General features: G+C 39.2%; 2 protein-coding genes across 5 annotated transcripts in view; both read right to left on the bottom strand.

Annotated features, from left to right (window-relative positions):
- On the bottom strand, nucleotides 13043–14939 carry LOC109850774 (UPF0481 protein At3g47200-like). The gene has a single exon (XM_020420845.1). It carries the CDS (start codon nucleotides 14710–14712, stop codon nucleotides 13252–13254), a length of 1461 nt encoding a protein of 486 aa, XP_020276434.1. The 5' UTR covers nucleotides 14713–14939; the 3' UTR covers nucleotides 13043–13251.
- Nucleotides 19344–20490, bottom strand: part of LOC109850136 (putative uridine kinase C227.14) — an 8298-nt gene continuing 7151 nt past the window's right edge. For 2 of the 4 annotated variants that reach the window (XM_020420068.1, XM_020420066.1), the window contains exon 11: nucleotides 19599–19686. Coding sequence is in view for 2 of the 4 variants with exons in the window: in XM_020420066.1 (XP_020275655.1) it covers nucleotides 19682–19686 (5 nt within the window). In the remaining 2 variants the exon portion in view is untranslated. Of the gene's footprint in view, nucleotides 19687–20490 lie in introns of all 4 variants that reach the window. The other 2 variants (XM_020420065.1, XM_020420067.1) reach the window with 2 other exon arrangements.

Here is a 20490-nt window from a genome sequence, read left to right as displayed (position 1 = left end):
AGGGTCATGTCTCTAAACTATTTGGTACCAAGAATACTTGGGTACCAAAACAAATTTGATTTTAAACCAAAAATTTTAATATTTTTATTTTTCTTTTTCTTGGTTTTGAAAATTATGCTTTGAAATTTTTGAATATGAAAACAATTTTTTCTTTGATTAATTCTTTTGTTTTCATGATTGTTGGTTTTGATTTTGATGAGAGGTTTGTGTTTATATAATCCTCCGGGTTTATTGGGTGTTTATTCCCAAATCATGTTTACCTGATACTAGAATGATTACATGGGTTGGAACAAGCTTAAGAGCTTGATATATTGTTGCCTCTCTTGAAATTCTTTTATTAAAGATTTTATTTTGAATTATTGCTTTGAATTCATTATATTTCACTTATATGATGATATTTATGTGTTTGTGCTTATGGATCATCTATTCGTGTCTTATAATGTATTTCATATGTGGTTTGATCAAACATCGTTTTTGGATTTAAACTTTGATTTATGATTTCTTTTGGTTGATTTGTTTTTATTTGAAAACTTTTTGCATGATTCTCATGTTCCTTTTTTTTCATAAATCTATTCTTTTATATGGTTTTTATATTTTTTGTGTTAATGAGATACTATTTTCATAAATGATATATCTATATGTGTCCTCATTATCCTCTTGTATGTGAGTAATATTTAGCATATTTTCATCTTTGCTTGCTCACATGTTTTTCCTTGGTCTCCATTTCATATACTCCATATGGCATTTTGATAGGGGGAGTCTTCCCTTTTCTATTATTGTTTTTATACTCACTCATGCATATTGATAGGGGGAGCTTTCGCTCTCTTCATTCATTGTTTTCCCCTTGTTGATGTTGTCAAAGGGGGAGAAACATTGTGAGTATATTCTTTCTTGTTTATATGCATGATATATTATACTTTGTATATTCATTTCCTTTCATGCATATATCCTTTTTGTAAATTATTTGTCATCATCAAAAAGGGGGAGATTGTTGGCCTTCTTGTTTTGATGATGTTTAACAAATAATTTACTTCTAATGTTGTTTGTCTAGTGTTTATGTTTTAGTATTTATTCTAAGCAAATAACGAGTTGGAGGATGGATGGAATTGCGTATTCACGATTATATCCAATGGAGGTTGGCAGAATTATGGAGTGAAGCCTATGCAATTCAGTTGAAGATCCAAGTTCAAGCTTCTTCCGCATAGTGTACCAAGTCAAGCTTATTGAAGATCAAGATTGCTTCCTCGTATTTCGCCTGATCAAACTCTACGACGAGAGTTTCTACAGTCGTTCCCAAGAGGTGGACGTCAGACTGAGCCACCACTTCATCGTCGGAAAAGCTATTCCCCAGCAGAGTCGCCATCTTTTGTATGTAGATAAAATTGTAAAGAAGAGAATAAAGAAAATGTGACTTTGATTCCTTTGATCTCGGTTACAACTTGATTACAAAAGAGAGGAAAACGAATTTGATTTTCCCCTTTGTTTAAAACTGGGTTCTTCTTGGCAGCGATGGAGTGCTTCCTTCGATTGATTGCGTCGAACTTGCTCTCCGTTGACGATCCGACCGTCTTTATCTCGTGGGAACGATGAACTTTCGTGGAAAGTTTTATGAATAACTCTGAATGAGTTTAAGAACTCTGAACGAGTTTGAACTCTGTGAATAGAGTTGTTGGAACCGAAAATTCGGTTAAGGATCAAGCTGTTTTTCTGTTGTCGAAGAATCCTCTCAGATTTGATCTTCTGAGTTTAATTCAAAAATCCTATCTCCAAGGATTTCGTTGCTGTTGTTGCCGAATCTCCAAACCTGAGTGGTTTTGATGATAAAGAATCCAACCCTTGATCTGATTATCAAAAATCCGATCCTTTAACTCTGTCGAGTTTGTTTGAGAACTGAAAATCTCCAGCCTGAGTGGTTGAGATCCTGAGAATCCAACCTGTGCGGTTCAGATGTCAAAAATCCAACCACTCACCCCTTAGTTTTTAAAGAGCCAGCCCCTTTAACCAACTCGTCTGGTTTAGATTCTGATCATCCAACCCTTTACTCCGTTGGGTTTGTTCAGCTTTTATAGGGGGATAGGAGATTGTAACTGACTCCTATATCCACTCCTATGTGGGCGAAAATCCCTCAGGACGTGGGAAAAACGGTTTTGGAACCGTTCGACTCATGTTTGAGTGAGTCAAACGCCCAATCTGGCGTTCAGAACCTCAACTTCGTGTTCTTTGAATTGAGACGCGAAGTTGGGTGTTAGCTGAACACCATTGAACGCGAGGGTCGCTCACGTTTGGCTTGTGCATTGACGACGCGAGGGTCGCTGTTGGTTGAACACCATTGAACGCGAGGGTCGCTCACGTTTGGCTTGTGCATTGACGACGCGAGGGTCGCTGTTGGTTGAACACCATTGAACGCGAGGGTCGCTCACGTTTGGCTTGTGCATTGACGACGCGAGGGTCGCCTTCATTTCCAACTTGGTGACGCGGGGATGACATCCGCGTTTCAGAAGGAGCCATTTGACTTGTAACTTCTTCTGTAGAGCGTTGCAAGGACCGTTGTTCAGTAATCCTGGCTTTAGCTGTTGTGGGGTGTGAAAGCCGTCAGATTGTAACTTTCACTGTAGATTGTGAAGACTGCTGAATAGAGTTTTCATCAGTTGTCGGAAGTGTCGTTGAATTGTAACCTTTCTCGATCTATGTGAAAAGTCCTCTATTTGCCGCTTTCGATCACCGACCCGAAAGCTATTTGATTGTAGCTTTTGTTGTAGGAGCTAGACGGGAATCAACATCCATAGTGTCTTAAAGATGAATATTCGCCCATAGCTCTCTACCAAGCAACTATTCGACTATATGTTTCGATCATCGACCCGAAAGCTATTTGATTGTAGCTTTCGTTGTAGGAGCTAGACGGGAATCAACATCCATAGTGTCTTAAAGATGAATATTCGCCCATAGCTCTCTACCAAGCAACTCACCAACTGAGTCCAACTTTTTATTTCTGAAATCGTCCCACTGCTCATCAGCATCTCTAATAGTTGCTACGATATTAGCCATGCTGTTGTCACAGCCATCAAGATCAATCATCTCAGAGGTGAGGTCGCATTTGTGGCAATTGTGGAGTTACGGATGCAGTGATTGGGAAGTCGTCTGATAGTGACCTCCGTTGTCGGAGCTTGTTTGAATAAGCTATCTATTGTGATTTTTAGACAGCCTACAATTGGGTTCTAAGCATTTCTGAAATCTATCTTAATAAAAACATCATAAACTCAAGATAAGATAGATTCTTCCTAGATCAATACTGGTTATTTACAACCATACTAAAACCATTGATAATAAGTTAATTAAAGAAACAACGGAAAGTGGATTCTTATTCAAGAAAAATTTCTATTACAATAAGTAAAAGCCTGATGAGGCTTGATAAAAGAGGGGAGGAAAATGGTGAAAGGGCACTACAAGTTCTCAACTATCTCCGCCAATGGAAGCTCCTTGGGGTGGAGCGACAGCTTCTTGGGTAACCGTAGTTTCCTCCTCTGCGCCATCTAAAAATTCGTTATCATTTCCCAAGATTAAATTAAGTCCCCCTCCCCTCGCCTCGAACTCTTTTAGAAGATCGAGACAGCAGGAGACTGGGGAAGGATAATAACGATCGATAGGAGGATGTGAGCTAGGAGGCACCAAGGAGGCGAAGTAATCGACCACAGCTTTACATGCTAAGGCCATCTCGGCGTTCCCTATAGAACTTTGGCGCCAATCTTTGATTATTTGATCCATGTATTGAGGCGAGTCAAACTGAGCGAGTTTATCCTTCAAGTCCTTCACCATGGTGATAGACGCTTGACAACTCAACTACTCTTTCTCGATATCGCTCTTCAATTGTTCGATGGAGAGATGACTCGATCGAACTTCCTCAACTGCTCTTCTTTGGCCCCTTTCGAATTCTGCTTCCTTGGATAGAGTGGCTAGAAGATTGTCTTTCTCTTTAATCCCTCGCTAGAGACGATTGATCTCCCTCTTGTGATGAGCAGCATTTCCCTTCAGATCTCTAATCGTAGATATCTGCTTATCACTCAGGGACCGAAGCCCTTCGAGGACTCTCTCCCTGGCATCCACCTCCTGGCGCCAGCGAGCTTCAATGCTGTCCAGCTCAGCCTCTAAGGCACTGACCTTCTTCCCCGCCTCCTCCTTGGCCATTTTCTCCTTCTCTATCTCCGATAGCCACCTCTGTGGAGCATCATGCATGTACTTGAGTCGCTCATACAACTCTTGCTCCACCAGCGCGCCTTGGACTAAATGAGCTTTGAGAGCTAGATGCAAGCCAAAACTTGGCATCCTCTTCAAGATGCTATCATCTTTGGGAAGGGAGAATTGTTGAACGACCGTGATTGGAGCCGAGAGAGATTCCAGAATGGAGGCCTCTTTGTCAAGATACGCAGGCATGACGAACTTGTCACCTTCAGAGAGTTCTTTCCTTGGTGAACAAGGGCCTAGTGGCACTCCTGCTAGCATCGCCTTGGTTCTCTCCCAATCTTAGGAGTCGACCTCCGAAATCCAATGAGGAAAAGGCCAGCCACCCTCCTCCCTTTCCCCGATCTCATAGACCCCGATAGTCTCCACCGCATGAGGCACAGGGAGGAGTGCGGTTTCTTCAGCCACTTTCCTCACTGACTCGACCTCCAGGCCGATGACTTCATCACTAGCCTTAGCATCCGTAGCAGCTGCCAGAGGAATAATGAGATCTCTAGTAATGACCTTATCCCCTTCACTGGCTTGAATACCCGACTGCTCTTCTATTAGCCCTTGTTCTGCAACAGGGCTAACTCCGGGCACCTCAGCGACTTGTGTTGCAGCCGATTGCTGGACGCATCTAGTCACTAGTCTCTTAGTATTCTTCCTCTTTGTAGGGTCAAAAAAATAAATATTGATTGATTCTCTTGTTTAAAAAAAAATAGGTTCGATCACTTGGTACGAAACCCTTAAAATCACTCACACTCTCTCGATTACAGATGTCCAATCTTGCAGGTGGGCTTCAGAACATGGGTTTGAGAGATATTAATGGTTTTTGTTAGATTTGAGCTTCTTTGCTAGGAATTAAGGTAATTTCTATTTTGCTTACACTCTTCACTAGCTGGGTTGCCAGCTCGCTCATCCGAGACTTTAAGTCGGATGTCTCTTGAGGGTTTAGATATCCCCTCGGCCTCTTTTGGGGCCTAGCAGTGGACCCTGACTCCTCCCCTTTAGATCTTGCTTCCTGACTTCCAGCAAGAGGAAGCGCCAACATGTTTGTCCTAGTTTGATCAGTCTCGGTAGGCAAGACATACGAGATAAGCATCACCCAAAGTGACACCGAGTCGAAGAGGTTGCTCCTCTCCCTAGATCCAAAGTAGGATTAGATCTTCCCAAGTTGTCACCTTTCCTCAGAATCAAGAAAACCGGGTTTCAGTACATCTTTGTTGATTTCAGGGCAATCTGAACATGAAAGAATCTCTTCAGCTCCTTCAACCCACAAGAAATGTCCTTTCTAGTCCCTATTGGACTCTGGAGCATTAGAGACAAACTTGAAATTGCTTGTATAGAAAAAGAGGAAATACGGATCCTTTTTGGTTTACTTAATGCCAATCAAATGGCCGAACAAATTCAGAGTAGGCAGAACACCTACTCGGAAGTAGATGATTATGAAAACCATCAGAATCCACATTGCTATCAGGGCAAGTTGAGAGGGAGAGATCCCCATGACACTGCACGCCTCCTTTACAAACGGATGGAGAGGCAGTCGAAGTCCTTGGTCAAGATGGGCCAAGTATAATGGCGCCCTATTAGGACCATAGTGATATACTGGGTCGTCTCCCTAAGGAACCATCAACTTGATATCCCTAGGGATATCATACAAGCTATAGAATCTTTCAAAATTCCCTACAAAGATTTTTGAATGAATGGGATGAAGAAGGTTAATTCTCTCTTCATTACGACCAGCGACAAAGCTTTGAGAAGCCATAACGAGTTCTTTGAAAGAAGAAAACTTTGAAGAAGAGGAAAAGTACTATGAAGATCAGAATGAATTATGAGTGTTCTTCTCCCCCTCTCGCAAAGTTATTTTATATCTTTTAACCGGTAGATGGACTTATCCTGATGGTCGTCACTTTTTGGGATGAACGGGGAAGATTTAACCCATAACCCCATGCGTTTTTGAATTTCAAAATTTTAAACGTCACATCCTACCTAGGGTCCCGCGTTCCGTTTTAAAGAATCAAGAGCGTCATTATTATCTCTGCTAACCGACAAACTATTACATCATATCAGATAACAACGGTCAAAACCTCTTGAAAATATATAATAAAGAGAAGAATAATCTAGTGAGCCAACATCTCAACCGACCAGACTAGTCGACACGCTCTCCGACAGCTCGAGAGGCACTATCAGTCGGTTCGGAATAGTTAGCAAATTCCCCCAAGTTTACAAAGAAGATAACTCATTTGACAAAAGTTTTGAGACTTCGAAAGATCAGGAGAATAAAATATTTTTTATTCATTGACCAAGTATTACAAACTATGAGATCTACAAGATGACAATGAAAGAATTCCTATAAAACCTCAGGAATACCCATTCTAGCTCCTAGAGTCGGAGGTGGGGAACTTTTAGGAGTAAGCGGTGAAGGAGACGATTGGCCCTGCTCTTCATCTGCATTATCCTTAGCCTCATTAGGGTCAAATCCTCCTCCTAACGCTTCTAATTCCTCTGCTCTCTTAAGCAGTTGGCGACCATAGAGGGATATCGAAAGCGATTGGAGACACTTTTCAGATCGGCAAGGAGCTGAGCCAATAAATGATCGTATCCATATTTGCAAGCTAACGCCACCTCCGTCTTTCCAAGCAAGCTTTCATGATAAGCGTCAATTATATCTTGGTGATAAACTTCGAGGATATCCTAACAATGTTTATCCATAATTTCTCGCTCATGGGTGCGGACTTGTAGTGTTTGACCTCTTCTTGGAGCTTTGTGATAGTTATATGTTCTTCATCTAACTGATGTTTAGCGTGCACCATTACTTCTTTCTCTGCTCGATCCAGTACCTCACCCTGATCCCTCTCTTGAAGCGCTTCATTCAACTTCTCTCTAAGCTTGGCGACTTCAGAAGTGTCAAAAACAGATCCCTTGACAGCTTGTCGTTGACCCGTCTTCTCGTTGGCCTTTAATAACTCCGCCTCCCCAAGAAGCTTATGGTATTCAATCCATATATGTTTTATTCAGCCATATAGCTCATTTTCCAAAAGGGCCCCTCGGATAAAATAACTACGAAGAGCCTGATGAAGACCTAGATCGGGAACCTTCTCCAAATACTTCTCTTCTTCTGGGAGGAGGAAATATTTAATCGCCCTAGATTGAATTCGGCGAGATCTGAGGACGGTCCCCCGAACATCGAGATGTCATTCAGCTTCATAGCAGAACTCCGGTGCGGGTTCCATCCCATACTTAGCACCAGATGAAGAAAGACCGATAAGGCACGTTCTTATCTTGTCTCATTCTCCCTCTTCTATGTCGGAGAATTTATGGGGAAAAGGATATTTCGAACCAACAGAAGGACCCGTCTCTTCATAAGCTAGCTCCTTTCCCCTATGAGTCGACTCCTAATGACGACCCGACGACTGCTCCCCGATCTATATCCTCTCCTCGGTTCTCTCTTCTAGAGGGGCTACAGATGATTCTTTCAAGATCGGTTTCTTCCTTGAGTCGCCTGAGAGGACGACATCAGCCAGTCTCTCTTCCTCCCTCGCTTGTAGCATTCCTCCTGACTCTCCTTTTCTCTTCCTATGAATGAGGAAAGCAAAGTCTTCGGCACCAACCGACTGTGTCCCTAAAGGGTAAAAATCTTCACGAAGGCGTTTAACTAGCCTAATAGATGGTTCCCCATGGGAATCGACTGGCCTCGTTGCAGGCATCATAGCCATCTCCCTCGATCCGGTAATGAGAACCGTAGCCCTATCTATATCTCGAGGAGCCACCGACACAACTAACACCCCGGTCATGCGTAAGACTGACTTATCGAGTAGATCGTCAAAATGGCGGGAGCCTACGAATCCCTTGATTAAATCAACTTGATTTTTCTCTTCCAAAGACAACGCGATTCTAGCAAGAGCATCTTTCCTTATCTCGGGCCATTCGGAGCAACGCATCTCTAAATCATCCCCGATTACCCACATAAACATCTCCTTCCAATCCTTGTGTGAATCCCGAACAATTTGAACTTTCCCATTATTTGAAAGTGATAATGGGGCTCCTTTTGATTTACCTTCACGGCCACCAAATGAGCAAATATCTTTACAGTAGGCCTTATTGCCAACCAATGGCATATAACCACGAATGCCACATCGATGGCTACGGCATTCGGTTTTATCTGCGTAGGCGAGACCCCTAATATCTCAAATAGTTGCTTCAAAAAGGGGGGTAGAGGTAATCTTAAGCCGTACTCCATATGCCTCAAGTAAAGAGGATGTCGCTCAGGCACATGGTCGAGAACAGCCTCTAAACTAGTCGAAAGGAGTAATTCATATCCTGCAGGGATATCATACTTCTTAGACATCATCTTCAATTGGGACAAGGTCACTTTGGAGTGAATGATTTCCAGAAAATCTCGACGACCAGCCGCTTCTAAAGCCATGGAGGAACAAAAGGATAGTTGCAGGAAGAGCGAGCAAAAGGGTAAGAGAGATTGAAGAAGGAGAGGAACAGTTAATCAGAAGAGAATTTGAAAGGAGAATAATGGGGTATGGTGATTTTATATATAAATAAAAAGAAACCCGACCTTACAACTGTCAGGATTTGAGCCATTGGATTCATTACCTCTTATGGTTAGGACCTATCCTCAAAATTTAAAATTCTCAAGAAAGACGAAGCGTGCTCACTCTCTTTTACCTTGAAAAGCCCATAATCTGCCAGGAGAGCAGCCCTGCTACAGTTATGATGATGTCCGCTGATGTCATACAATACAGTTCTTTAAATAAAACTATCTCTTTTCCTGTTTGGTCCTTTGATCATATTTATTTTACTCGGATTCGGCTGAAGCCGAATCCAAGTAAAAGGGGCTAATTGTTATGGGACATATCTGTTCCACGAATATATGACTTGATAAGTCAAGCATCTCAACCAACCCCATAAGCCGACACTCCCGTGTCGACGCGAGAAGCAGTGATAGTCGATATAAGAGATCCTGACCTCCCAGACGAGTTGACATCTTTATATCAACTTGAGAGGCGGCTATTAGCTGAAACAAGATGACATTCTAACCAGTCGGACAGGCCGACACTCCTGAGTCGACGCGAAAGGCGGTGTCGATCAACATGAAAGTCAGCAACTCAAAGATATGACCCTAAGGACCATGCTTCTCGACGAAGCTAAAGGGTTACCCTTATCTTAAACTCATCAGCATAGGTGTCACTTCTTAACATTGTTTAATCTTTGATGGTCATCATTATGTCTTCGTCCTCAACTGTCTCGAAGACTTGTCGGTTGCTGGCTCCTAATGCTACCGAAGTGATCTCCCGTTACTCACAAGCCAACACGTGCGGAGCAAATGATGACTTATTTTCTAACTCATTCCTCCTCACCGCCTCACTACCGCCTTATTGCATACTCACGAAGTAACCAATCTACCCTCAGCATCCCTTATAAATACATATGTTATTCGCTATAACTGGCGGTACGCAATCTAAACTCTCCTCCTAACCTAAATCTCAGAGATCATCATCTCTAACAAGAATACATAGTTCCGTTACTCCACTTAAGCTCAAGTTTATCAACTGACTTGATCATTGGAGGTACCACAGGGAAACTTATCTCTGTCCTCTTATGATTCTTTATGTGCAGATTTCTCAATTATCCTAAGTCCGGAATCAGGCATAAAGTCAAAGAAGAAAGCGACCCCTTGCAAACTTTGTTATTTTATTTGACTGTGTGATATTTAACATCAACAACTTTAGTATAAAGACCTACACTTTTTCCAAAAATTGTATAGACAAGAGTGGGCATGTCTACTATATAAAGAATTGTTCAAACAACACATTGTATACATCATCGTACATTTAAATTGGTCAGAAAAAACAGATTGGATATATTTTTGGTTATAGAATTTTCAGAGATAATAAAGAGATATATTTTAGCTTTAAAGAGCTACACTTCAGGCATAAAGAACTACACTTTTATAATAAGGGTGTTATGCTTTTACAAAGATCTACACTTTTCCTAGAAATCATATAAATGAGAGTGGACTCATCAGTTATATAAAAAATTGTTCAAACAACACATTATTCCATCATACATTTACATTGTTCAAAACAACTAATTCAATTTATTTTCAGTTTGAGAATTTCTAGAGATAATAAAGAGCTATACTTCACCTTTAAGGAGTTATGCTTTAAGCATAAAGAGCTATATTATTGTATAAACAGCTACATGTTTATAATAAGCTGCTACCTTTAGTATATAGAGCTATACTTTTCTCATAAATTGTATAAACGAGAGTGAACCTATCAGTTATATAAAGAACTGACCAAACAACACATTATATACGTTGTCATATATTTACATTGTTCGCAAAAATCTGATTCGGTTTATTTTCAATTTTAGAATTTTCAAAGACATTAAAGAGCTATACTTTAGCATTAAAGAGCTACACTTTAGGTATAAGGTGTAAAGTGTTATCCTATTGAATAAAGAACTACACTTTTAGCATAACAAGCTACACTTCAGCATAACGAGCTACACTTTTCTCAAAAATTGTATGACTGAGAGTAGACATGTCAGTTATAGAATAAATTGATCAAACATTATATAATACATCATCATACATTTACATTGTTTAGAAAAATGCTGATCGGTTATTTCAGTTTTAGAATTTTCAGAGATAATAAAGAGCTATATTTTAGCATTAAAGAGCTCCACTTCAAGCATAAATAGCTACACAATTTCATAAAGAGATATACTTTTCAAATAAAGTGCAACGCTTCGGCATAAAGTGCTGCACTTTGCCTAGAAGTTGAAGGAGTGAGCGACTACGATGAGGGGGATGGCATGGAAGAGGATGAAGAGCTTAGTGTTGAGGAAGACGTCCTGCAGATTAGTCAGAAAGTACCTAAGGAGTCCGCATCGGACCTTGGATACAAGGGTCAAATCCGACTTCTTTCTCAGCAACGATAATGACATGTTGTGGGTAGTGCACTCATGGTGCCCGTGGCTCACCTCATTCTTGCCGGTGATGCTCTTAATCATGGTCACACTTACGCTAATGTTGTTTTCCTTCCTCTTGAATTGAGAATCGCCTCTTAAGGCTATAAAGATTGTTATACATATTGGGTTTTAAAATGAGTGGATACTTTAGGTTTGTGAATGTTTATATAATTGAGTAAGTTTTTTAATAAGTAGGAGTAAACTTTGGGTTAAAATAGAAAAACCCCTTGTTTAAAACAAGTTACAAACTAAAGATGACTTCTATATCTGAAGAAAAGAGAATTTCCCACCATAGAGATCCATGATGAGGAGCAGATCATTGTCAATTGATCACCCCACAACGTGGATCTATTAGGGGCAGTGTCTTAAACAAAGAAGAGAACAACCATTTAAACAAGAGTTTTTACATCAAAACCACATTTACTTTTATCCAAATTGCTAGTTACCACATTGAAAGTCTTTTTTTTATCAATACCATATTTACTTACTAACATGTTTGCAACATAATGTCTATTGCAATTTTTAGCCCAAAAAACACGTGAAATGATAAAAACACCCTCACCCCAAACACATGGAGAGCACATGTCCAATTGATTATAAAAAAAGAAATATTTTTTCCTAATTTTAGCGCCCCAAATCTTTTAAGTTTTGATATTAGACCACCAAAATCATCCTAGTTTGAAATTAGTCCCCCAAATCAACGTGAGAGGAGGGAAAATTGAGGGGAGGTGATGTTAAGGTTTGAGGGAGGATTTGGGTTTCTTTTTCTTGGATTGGAAGGAGGGAGGAGGATTGGGGGTTGGGGGAGGGGGGTGTGGGAGGTGTTGGATGAGGTTAGAGTCTAGGGATTGGAAATTAGGGTTCTGAAATTGGGCTATGATTTGAGAAGTTAGGTTGACACCTTAAATTTATAATCAATTAGGACATAAATACAAAGCACTTATCTTAGTATAGGTAAAATGGTCATTTTAGGTTTTTTTGGCTAAAAACTGCAATAGGTGTGACATTGCAGACGTGTTAGCAAGAAAGGTGGTGTTGATAAAATAAAAAATAAAAGAAAAACTTTAAAGATAGTAAGTAGCAATTTGAGTAAAAGTAAAGATGGTTTGATGTAAAAACCCTTTAAACAAAGAAGAGCACAAACAAGAAAAACATAATACAGTGTTGTTATAAGTTCAGCTTACAACCTAAGCAAACTCTTAATCCAACACTTTCAAAGAGAACACTCTCGATATATAGGCTCTGATCATAATTGCAGCCGCACAAGAGAACTCAGTTGTTTACTCCAGTCACCATACCTAATCACCCAGACCACATTATTTGGATTCGCACACAGTCTAAACCCAGCGCCACAGCAACATAAGAAATGAATACTTTTGTGCATCAAGAACTTGAAGGTGAGAACAAATCAGTCGAAAATAACAAGAGATGTAACCACAGCAACATAAGAAATGAACGCTTTTGCGCATCAAAAACTTGAAGGTGAGAACAAATCAGTCGAAAATACGAAGAGAGATAACTGGGCCTATTGGTACCGTAAACCTTCATGAGGCGAGAAAAGTCAGAAGGCCATGCTTTTTTAACTTCCATGTGCTCATAAAGACATGCATATAAGCTGAGCCCCAAAATTAAGGAACGATAAAGGATTCACATATCCCAAACCTGTGGTATGAAGTATCTGCATAAAATGTTCCCCAACTGTGATGCAGGTTAGGAAACAAACGAGACAGACCATGAAATCGCTACAAGGATCGACCAAAAAGCTGCGAACGAGAAGGGTAAGAGTTTGAAAAGAGTTGACAAAGACATACAATTATACGATTCTCGTGATTATAGCTTAGAATTATGATGGTAGCAACAAATCTGCCATAGCAGAAAAAACTGTAAAACCTATTGCACACGTTGAGCGTTAATGGGATATTATCACCACAAAAGAACAGTATTTGACGCAAAACAGATGAGCTTAATATCCAAATTCTTCAAATTTAACACGGTGGAAGAAACTTAAATATGGGAAGAGAACAAACGGTCCACGCACAATTTCTAAGAAGGGTAAAAATAAGAAAGGGCATCAAAAATTGATTGCTCGATTGTCAGCAAAAAAAGTACTATTGCAGCCACAACCGCAATGCCTGCCCATGGATTGCTAAAATAGTCCCGAATCAACCCCGCCCTCCATCTGTGCCATTTCGACTCATGGTACTTCTTCACCTTAACGAACACATCTCCAAGATAATTCATATCGGAAGCATAGTGTATCTGATTGCATAACTGATTGAAGAGATCAGCCACTACTTCATCGGTGCTCAACCTATTCACAAGAATCCCTTTCAAATCAAGCAACTTCACATCCTCGGCAGTGTCAATGATACAATCCATGAAGGCAGCATAGATGGTGATATAAGTTTTTGAGCCGGGATAACACTGCTCAAAGGCAATGAGGTTTCTGAAGACAGAGGAGGTATAGTCGTAAATTCGAAGCTGAGGGATCTCCATTAAGCCATCTTTGAATGACACATCTAAGAAACTTTCAGCTGCTTCGTTTTGCTTGAACTTTATTCCAGCTAACTTGAGCTCAGATGCACAAGGGATCCACTCCGGTGGAGTTGTCACATGTATTTGTTCTGTTGAAGGAATTAGAGTTGAATGAAAGAGATGAAGCAAGTGATGGATTTTGTTTCTGGGTATCGAAGTGAATGCTACAGATTTATTAGGATGGATGTCATGGAAGAGTTTGAGCACAAGATCTTGAAGATTGATGCCTTTGTCTGCAGGAGTTTGCAATATATCAAACAGGATTTGGACAACGAAGAAAGGCATTTGGTTCTCGACTTTCAGTAAATCATACACTATCAAGTTCCATATCCATCGCAGTCCTAGCAATGGGCCGTGGATAATTTCTTCCTCCTCCTCATTAAGCACTTGCCTTAACAAGATATGTACAATGAAGCATCCATCAAGTAACATAATTGAAGAAAGCTTGTGTTGATCAAACTCTAAAGTTCCAGAATAGCAACCCCTTACCTCACAATCCAATGCCTTCAACTGTGACAAGCATCTCTCCAAAATCTTGCTCTCTCTTTCTCTACATCTATGTCTAGAAAGCAGGTATCTTAAACACTGCCACTTGTGTTCTTGCATAGAACCACGAGTACCCCTTTGTGAACTACAATAGTGATAAGGGCCTATAGACACAACGAGGGGCTCATAAGCTTTGGGGTCTCCACGCCGAATATTTCGAGGGACTCTAAAGATAGTGCACTGCGCAAATTGATAAGTCTCGGGGTGCGATTCATTAAGCTTCTTTTTTATTGTCTCCATCCATGTCAAATCATTCACATCAAGTTTGCACTCTCTGCTGAAGTCTTCATGATCAGGATAGGTAATGGAGATTGCCCTTTCTTCTTCCTTCTTGATTGCTCGATCGGTTTTAGATGGTGCTGTGCTCACTACAGCAGCCATTGGAAGAACACAGTTGCGTGGAACCTTGGGTAGAGCATCCATCAGGAAGTCTAAGAAAAGGGGGCTTCAAGCTTAATCTCTAAATATGATGGCTTTTAGAAAATAAATGATGTCCTATTTAAGAAGCCTTGACATGTTCATCAACTGGAAGGAAATATTCTAAAGCCCTAAAGGGATATGGATGAAGTATTTGTATATTTAGATATAGGTTGATGGTTATCCTGTGTCATTGGTCTCTCAGGTTATGGTGAAGTAAAGCTTAAAGAAAGAAGAAACAAAAGCTGGCCTAGTTTTGTCTTTAGATGTTGGGGTTACTCTTCAGAAACTTGACATCAGCTTCCTCTTTTCCTAGGAAACATCAAGGAACAAATTCTAATACGCTAGAGGACACTATTCAAATAGAGTGTTGCTACGGGGACCCAAAATATGGGACCAATGGAGGGGACATGTGAGGTGTCCCCTCCCTATTGCATAATAAGTTGGTATAGCCAACTCATTATGCAATAGGGAGAGGACACCTCACCTGTCTCCTTCCTTGGTCCCATATTTTGGGTCCTTAAATCATTTTCCATTCAAATAATGACATTTTAAGAATCCAAGAAAGTTATCCATGCATTCAGGAGTTACAGTATTCACAGCGTTCTCATTACTTGAGAAACCCAACCACTTTAAAAAATGTCAGAAAGATACATGTAAATTAAGCAGGTTCTTTTTAGGGTCTGTTTGGTTCGCACAAAACAGACCTGAAAGTGAAAGAAAAGCCTCTTTTTCCTCTTGGCACAGGAAAAATTTGTATATTTTCCCCACAATCTGATGTTTGGTTCCCCAAAATGAAAACAAAAAGTGGTTGCCACGATGGATTTTTATTCGCTCCGTTTTCCGCCCCCAGACTCCCGATTTTACCAAAAAAACGCAGAAAATCATCTTCTCGCACAGAAGCGAAGAGAAAAGGGGGAAAAGTTTAGGGTTTACAATCACCGCCTCCTCTTTCTCCAACCTCTTTCTCCTTCTCCTGCGCCAAAGAATACCTACTGCTACTTCTCCTGCCGCCTACTCCTGCCTCCTCCTCGTTCTCCCGTGCCAAAGAGGAACTCCATCTTCCTTTCATTCTTCTTCCTCCTTCCCCTTCCCTCCCGCCTTGCAAAGCTGAGCTTCCAATCTAGGACTCGGCCTCTTTTGTTGCCGCCATTTCGTTCCAATCTAGGGCTCAGCCTCTTTGGGATTCTGCCAAGCTCGGTATGTCGATCTGGATTTTGTGATGTTGCATGCTTTCGATATTTTAGCTTTTGGTTCTTGTGAACTTTTATATGTTGTGGTTTGAATGATTGAATAGCATGACAAAGATCTAACGTTTTGATGAGCTAGGTTGTTAGATTATTAGATTACGATAAAGTTCTAACGTTTTGGTGGATGTGGATTCGTTTGGGAGTGATTCGGGGTTTTTATCGGGTCGACGATTAGGGTTGTTAGGGATGGGGGTTTGCTGTACCTCACGAACACCGATGGGTTTGTTATAACTTGATAAAAGATTGATTCTTTGCTGAATTATTGGTGTCTTACAAGGTGACTAAAAAAATTATCAGGTATATTTAAGGGAAATTTGTAGTGGTTAACTTGCAATACTAACTTTTTCAAATCGCTTAATATTTTGAAGGTGATATTAGGTATAATAATATGAATGTTCTGTTTGTTGAATTAACAACCTTTAGTTGCTGGCCAAATATCAGAATGTATGAAAAACCCGCCTATTATCTGCTTCTGTTAGTCTACTGTCAAACAAAACAAAGAATTGAGCCTGTTGTCATATGAGCTCAACCTGCATAATCATATGCATAACTTCCATGTATGTGTTATGATGGAATTAAAGAGGTATGCATATTATGCGTTATGATGATGGAATATTCTTAAGATATGCAACCAAAGTTTATAACAATAATATATTGGCGAGGCAATCCATGATGACAATGTTTATTATGTAGGGTCATTATGATAATTGCAGCCAACATTGCTATTATAAACTTTATGGCGAGGCAGATAATGAAGAAAATGGTCTTTTTCTAAGCACATTTTCTATAAATTGTATTAAGTTTCTGACTTGATTTCAAACTTGGGTTGTTCGAGTCTTGGTTTCAGTTTGCTTCTCTCATATCCGATGTAGTCTTGGATGGCTTCTGTATTGGTCTCGGCCTTGGTTTCAGCCTTGGTTTGGTTTCAGTTGTGTGCTTGCCTACTAACTACCAGTCAATGTTGGGTTGTTGCTAAGCATTCTGAATTTACAGCCAATTGAGTGCATTACATTATATTTTGTGTGCTTGCCATCTGAATTTCCAACCAATGTTTCAGCCTTTGGTTTCAGTTGTGTGCTTGCCTTTGAATATCTAGTCAGTGTTGCCTTTGAATTTCAACCAGTATTGGTCTCGGCCTTGGTTTGCGTCTTGGATGGCTTCTGTATTGGTCTTAGCCTTAGTTTCAGCCTTGTTTGGTTTCCAGCGAGTATTGCCTTCTGAATTTCCAGCAGATGTTGATTTGGTTTCAGTATTGGTTTCAATATTGATCTCCAATTTGGTTTCAGTCTTGGTTTGCTACTGGTTACATGTATGGCACAATGATGGTTTATGTACACAGGCTAGATCAATAAGCACAATGATGGTTTATGTATAGCACTCTGTGCTAATGTTTATGTAGTTTATATTCAGTTCTCAACTCTCAAATTTGATTTTATTTGGTTAGGTGTTTTCATGTTGATGGTTCATGTTGAGGTCTCTTTTGTTCGGTGTCATCATGATTATATGCACAGGTTGAGCTCATTCATGCGTACATGCTCAGTTGACCATATTATTAGATTGAGTTATGTCATTTGGTTTTCTGAGTCATTTCTTTGTGTTCCCTTTTGTTAGGTTTTTACATGATTATAAGCTCATGTTGAGCTCAATCAGATTGAAGAAAACTATGTTCGGCTCATGAGTGCTTATGTTGTTTGGTATATGCTCAGGTTGAGCTCAATCAGATGGACAGTGTTTGCTTCATGGGTGCTAACTCTGAGTTGTTGAGCTCTTTGAGTTTTCTTTTATTTACGATTTTTGTGTTTATATACACAGGTTGGATCAATAAGCACAATGATGGTTTATATTTGGTACTTTATGCTAATTTTGGGTAGTTTATACTCGGTTCTCAGCTCTCAAATTTGATTTTATTTGGTTTGCTATTTTCATGTTGATGGTTCATGTTCAGTTCTCTTTTATTTGGTGTTTTAATGATTATATGCACAAGTTGAGCTCAATCACGCATACATGCTCAGTTTGAGCATATTATTTGATGAGCTATGCCATTTGGTTTTCTGAGTTGTTGAGCTTTTGAGTTCTCTTTTGTTAGGAATTTACATGATTATAAGCTCATGTTGAGCTCATTCAGGTTGAAGGCAATTATGTTCCGTTCATGAGTTCTTATTTTGAGAGGTCTATGCTCAGGTTGAGCTCAATCAGATAGATGGTGGTATATTTTTTGTTTCATGGGTGCTAATTTTGAGCTCTGAGTTTTCAATTGTTCACAATTTTCATGTTTATAGGCACAGCTATGATGATGATCTTTTTTTAATGTATGCAGCCAAAATTTATACTAGTAATCAATTGGCGAGGCAATACATGCAACCAACATTGTTGTTTTAGATTTCATGGCGAAGCATATTATGACGACATAGATCAAAACTGAGCATAATAGAACCTTTCTCTACAGATTTCAGGGCGCATGTTATGTCTTCAAAGTTAATTTTGAGTCCCCTAAGTCTTTAAAGTTTTTTAAAATTTTCCCTAAAATGTTCATATGTGGACATTTTGCAAATTACTACCTCAAATCTTTAAATATTTTTGCAAATTACTCCCTCACGTTATTAAATGATTTGAAATTTCTCCCTCAAATATTCACACTTTTGTGTGATGGAAAGCAAGTTGACCCCTCATTTTTTGTTGCCAATGATTTTGTCTTATATGGGTGGTAATCACACCATGGTGACCACAATCAAATTTTCTTCATTTTTGTAGTTTGAAACAAACATTAGAAAATGAGGGAATCTATCCATACATCAATTAATTTCTTTTCTTTTCAAGTTGAACCAAACAAATGAAAGTGGTGGAAAGCAATTATTCTCCATATTTTTGACAAAACAAACATAAGAAATAATTTTCCGTGAAAGTGAATGAAACACCAAAAAGTGAAGAAATGTTGGAGTTGGAAAATGGAGGAAAGCAACCAAACAGCCCCCAAGGAAAAAGCAATAAATGTGCCTCGTCACATACAATCAGAAGTGACAAGGATTATGATAAGCAACAAGTAATATATAGGGCCTTCTTTTCTTAAAAACAGATGAGAGTATAGAATGAAATAAGAAGCTCCAGCTAGTGAATGTGTTTTAATTGTTAATCTTAAGTACTATAAAAGTTCGAACACTGAAATAAAACAGAGCAAAGCATAGCATAACTCCTTAAATCCTAGGATTCTGATAAAACTAAACACCACCAGTAGGATCTGCTCTACTTGACTAGGATCAGAACCAGCAACTAGCGGCTAGCAACTCAAACAATGCTAGTAAAGAATAAAAAATAAATAAATAATCAAACAGATCAAAAACTCACACGTTCACCATAGTTAATTGAAAGTATCAAATAAAATTTTCCGCATTCAGAAGAAACTATGAGAATTAAACCAGATGTAATCACTTAAAGGTCCATTAATAGTCCTCCAGACCAGTAAACTTACAGAATAGAGATATGATAACAAATGTACAAATGGGAGTATGAAGAAATATTTATTTGCATAATAAGCTTATTAGTTATGACTCACATGGCTAACAATTTTGAAATGGAGGTTGGAAGGGCTTTAGCATACAATTTATTCATGCTATATGTTCTGCCACTGAAAAGCATGTTAACTTGGCTCTAAGTCCACGGACTTGATCACGAGATCTGCATTTTTCTTTGATTTCATGATAAGCACTGCATTCGGCCGGTCATTATACTCAATCTAGGTAAAGACAAAAAAAAAATCATTCCACTCAAGTCCTTGTATTGCAATTGAAAGACGGAATATGTATAACTCAAGCTAAGAAGAAGTCCTGAATAATCGCTATTGAAAATATTACCAGATGTTATTATGTTAATAAATAAGGTTCAAAAGTTATGGGGCAAATGATATCAGAACAGTTAACTCTAGTCAAATGATCCAATAAAATTTCATAGTACCTAGTGTAAATGTATAAAAGTAAAAGTTCATTATATAATTGTGCTCTCTACTAGAAAACCAAGTCAAAAGCATGATCAAGCATTTATGAAAGAAGTTTTTAGGCAAATGAACCTGAGAAAAAAGTTATTATAATAGCAATTCTTTTCTTCCCCTCTCCTTCTTTGATGAATCTGAGAAGAAAGTTATTATAATAGCAAGTTAACAATGCAAGTTAAATGGGTGGTCCTTGATATTTGAGCCAAACTGCAGAGCTTTATGAGACCATAGTAAAGAGCTCTCAAAGCAGGCGGTGAGTTGTTTCAGGTAGAGTATTACTATACTACTAGCTCCTGTTCATACTCTTCACATAAGTTAAAAGGTCAGCTTTTTTTTTTAATTTAGATGGAGATTTGGATAATTGGTTCACAGGACTATGGTCCTTTTTTTTTTTTTGAGATGAAACATTTGAGTTTAAATGAACAAGAAACATTTAAACAAAGGTTGGTGACTTACAAATTGTTTCCTTCATTTTGAATTTGATTTTTAATTTCTAAAACGTCATGTGTGTGCCCTTGTGGTAGGTTTTTTTGGGGGAGGGGGGCCCGT

The sequence above is a fragment of the Asparagus officinalis genome, chromosome 7 (assembly GCF_001876935.1).
Source record: "Asparagus officinalis chromosome 7, Aspof.V1, whole genome shotgun sequence".
In the NCBI taxonomy this organism is placed as follows: Eukaryota; Viridiplantae; Streptophyta; class Magnoliopsida; order Asparagales; family Asparagaceae; genus Asparagus; species Asparagus officinalis.
The sequence above is the reverse complement of the archived record's forward strand: the minus strand, read 5'-3'. Positions and strand labels throughout refer to the sequence as shown.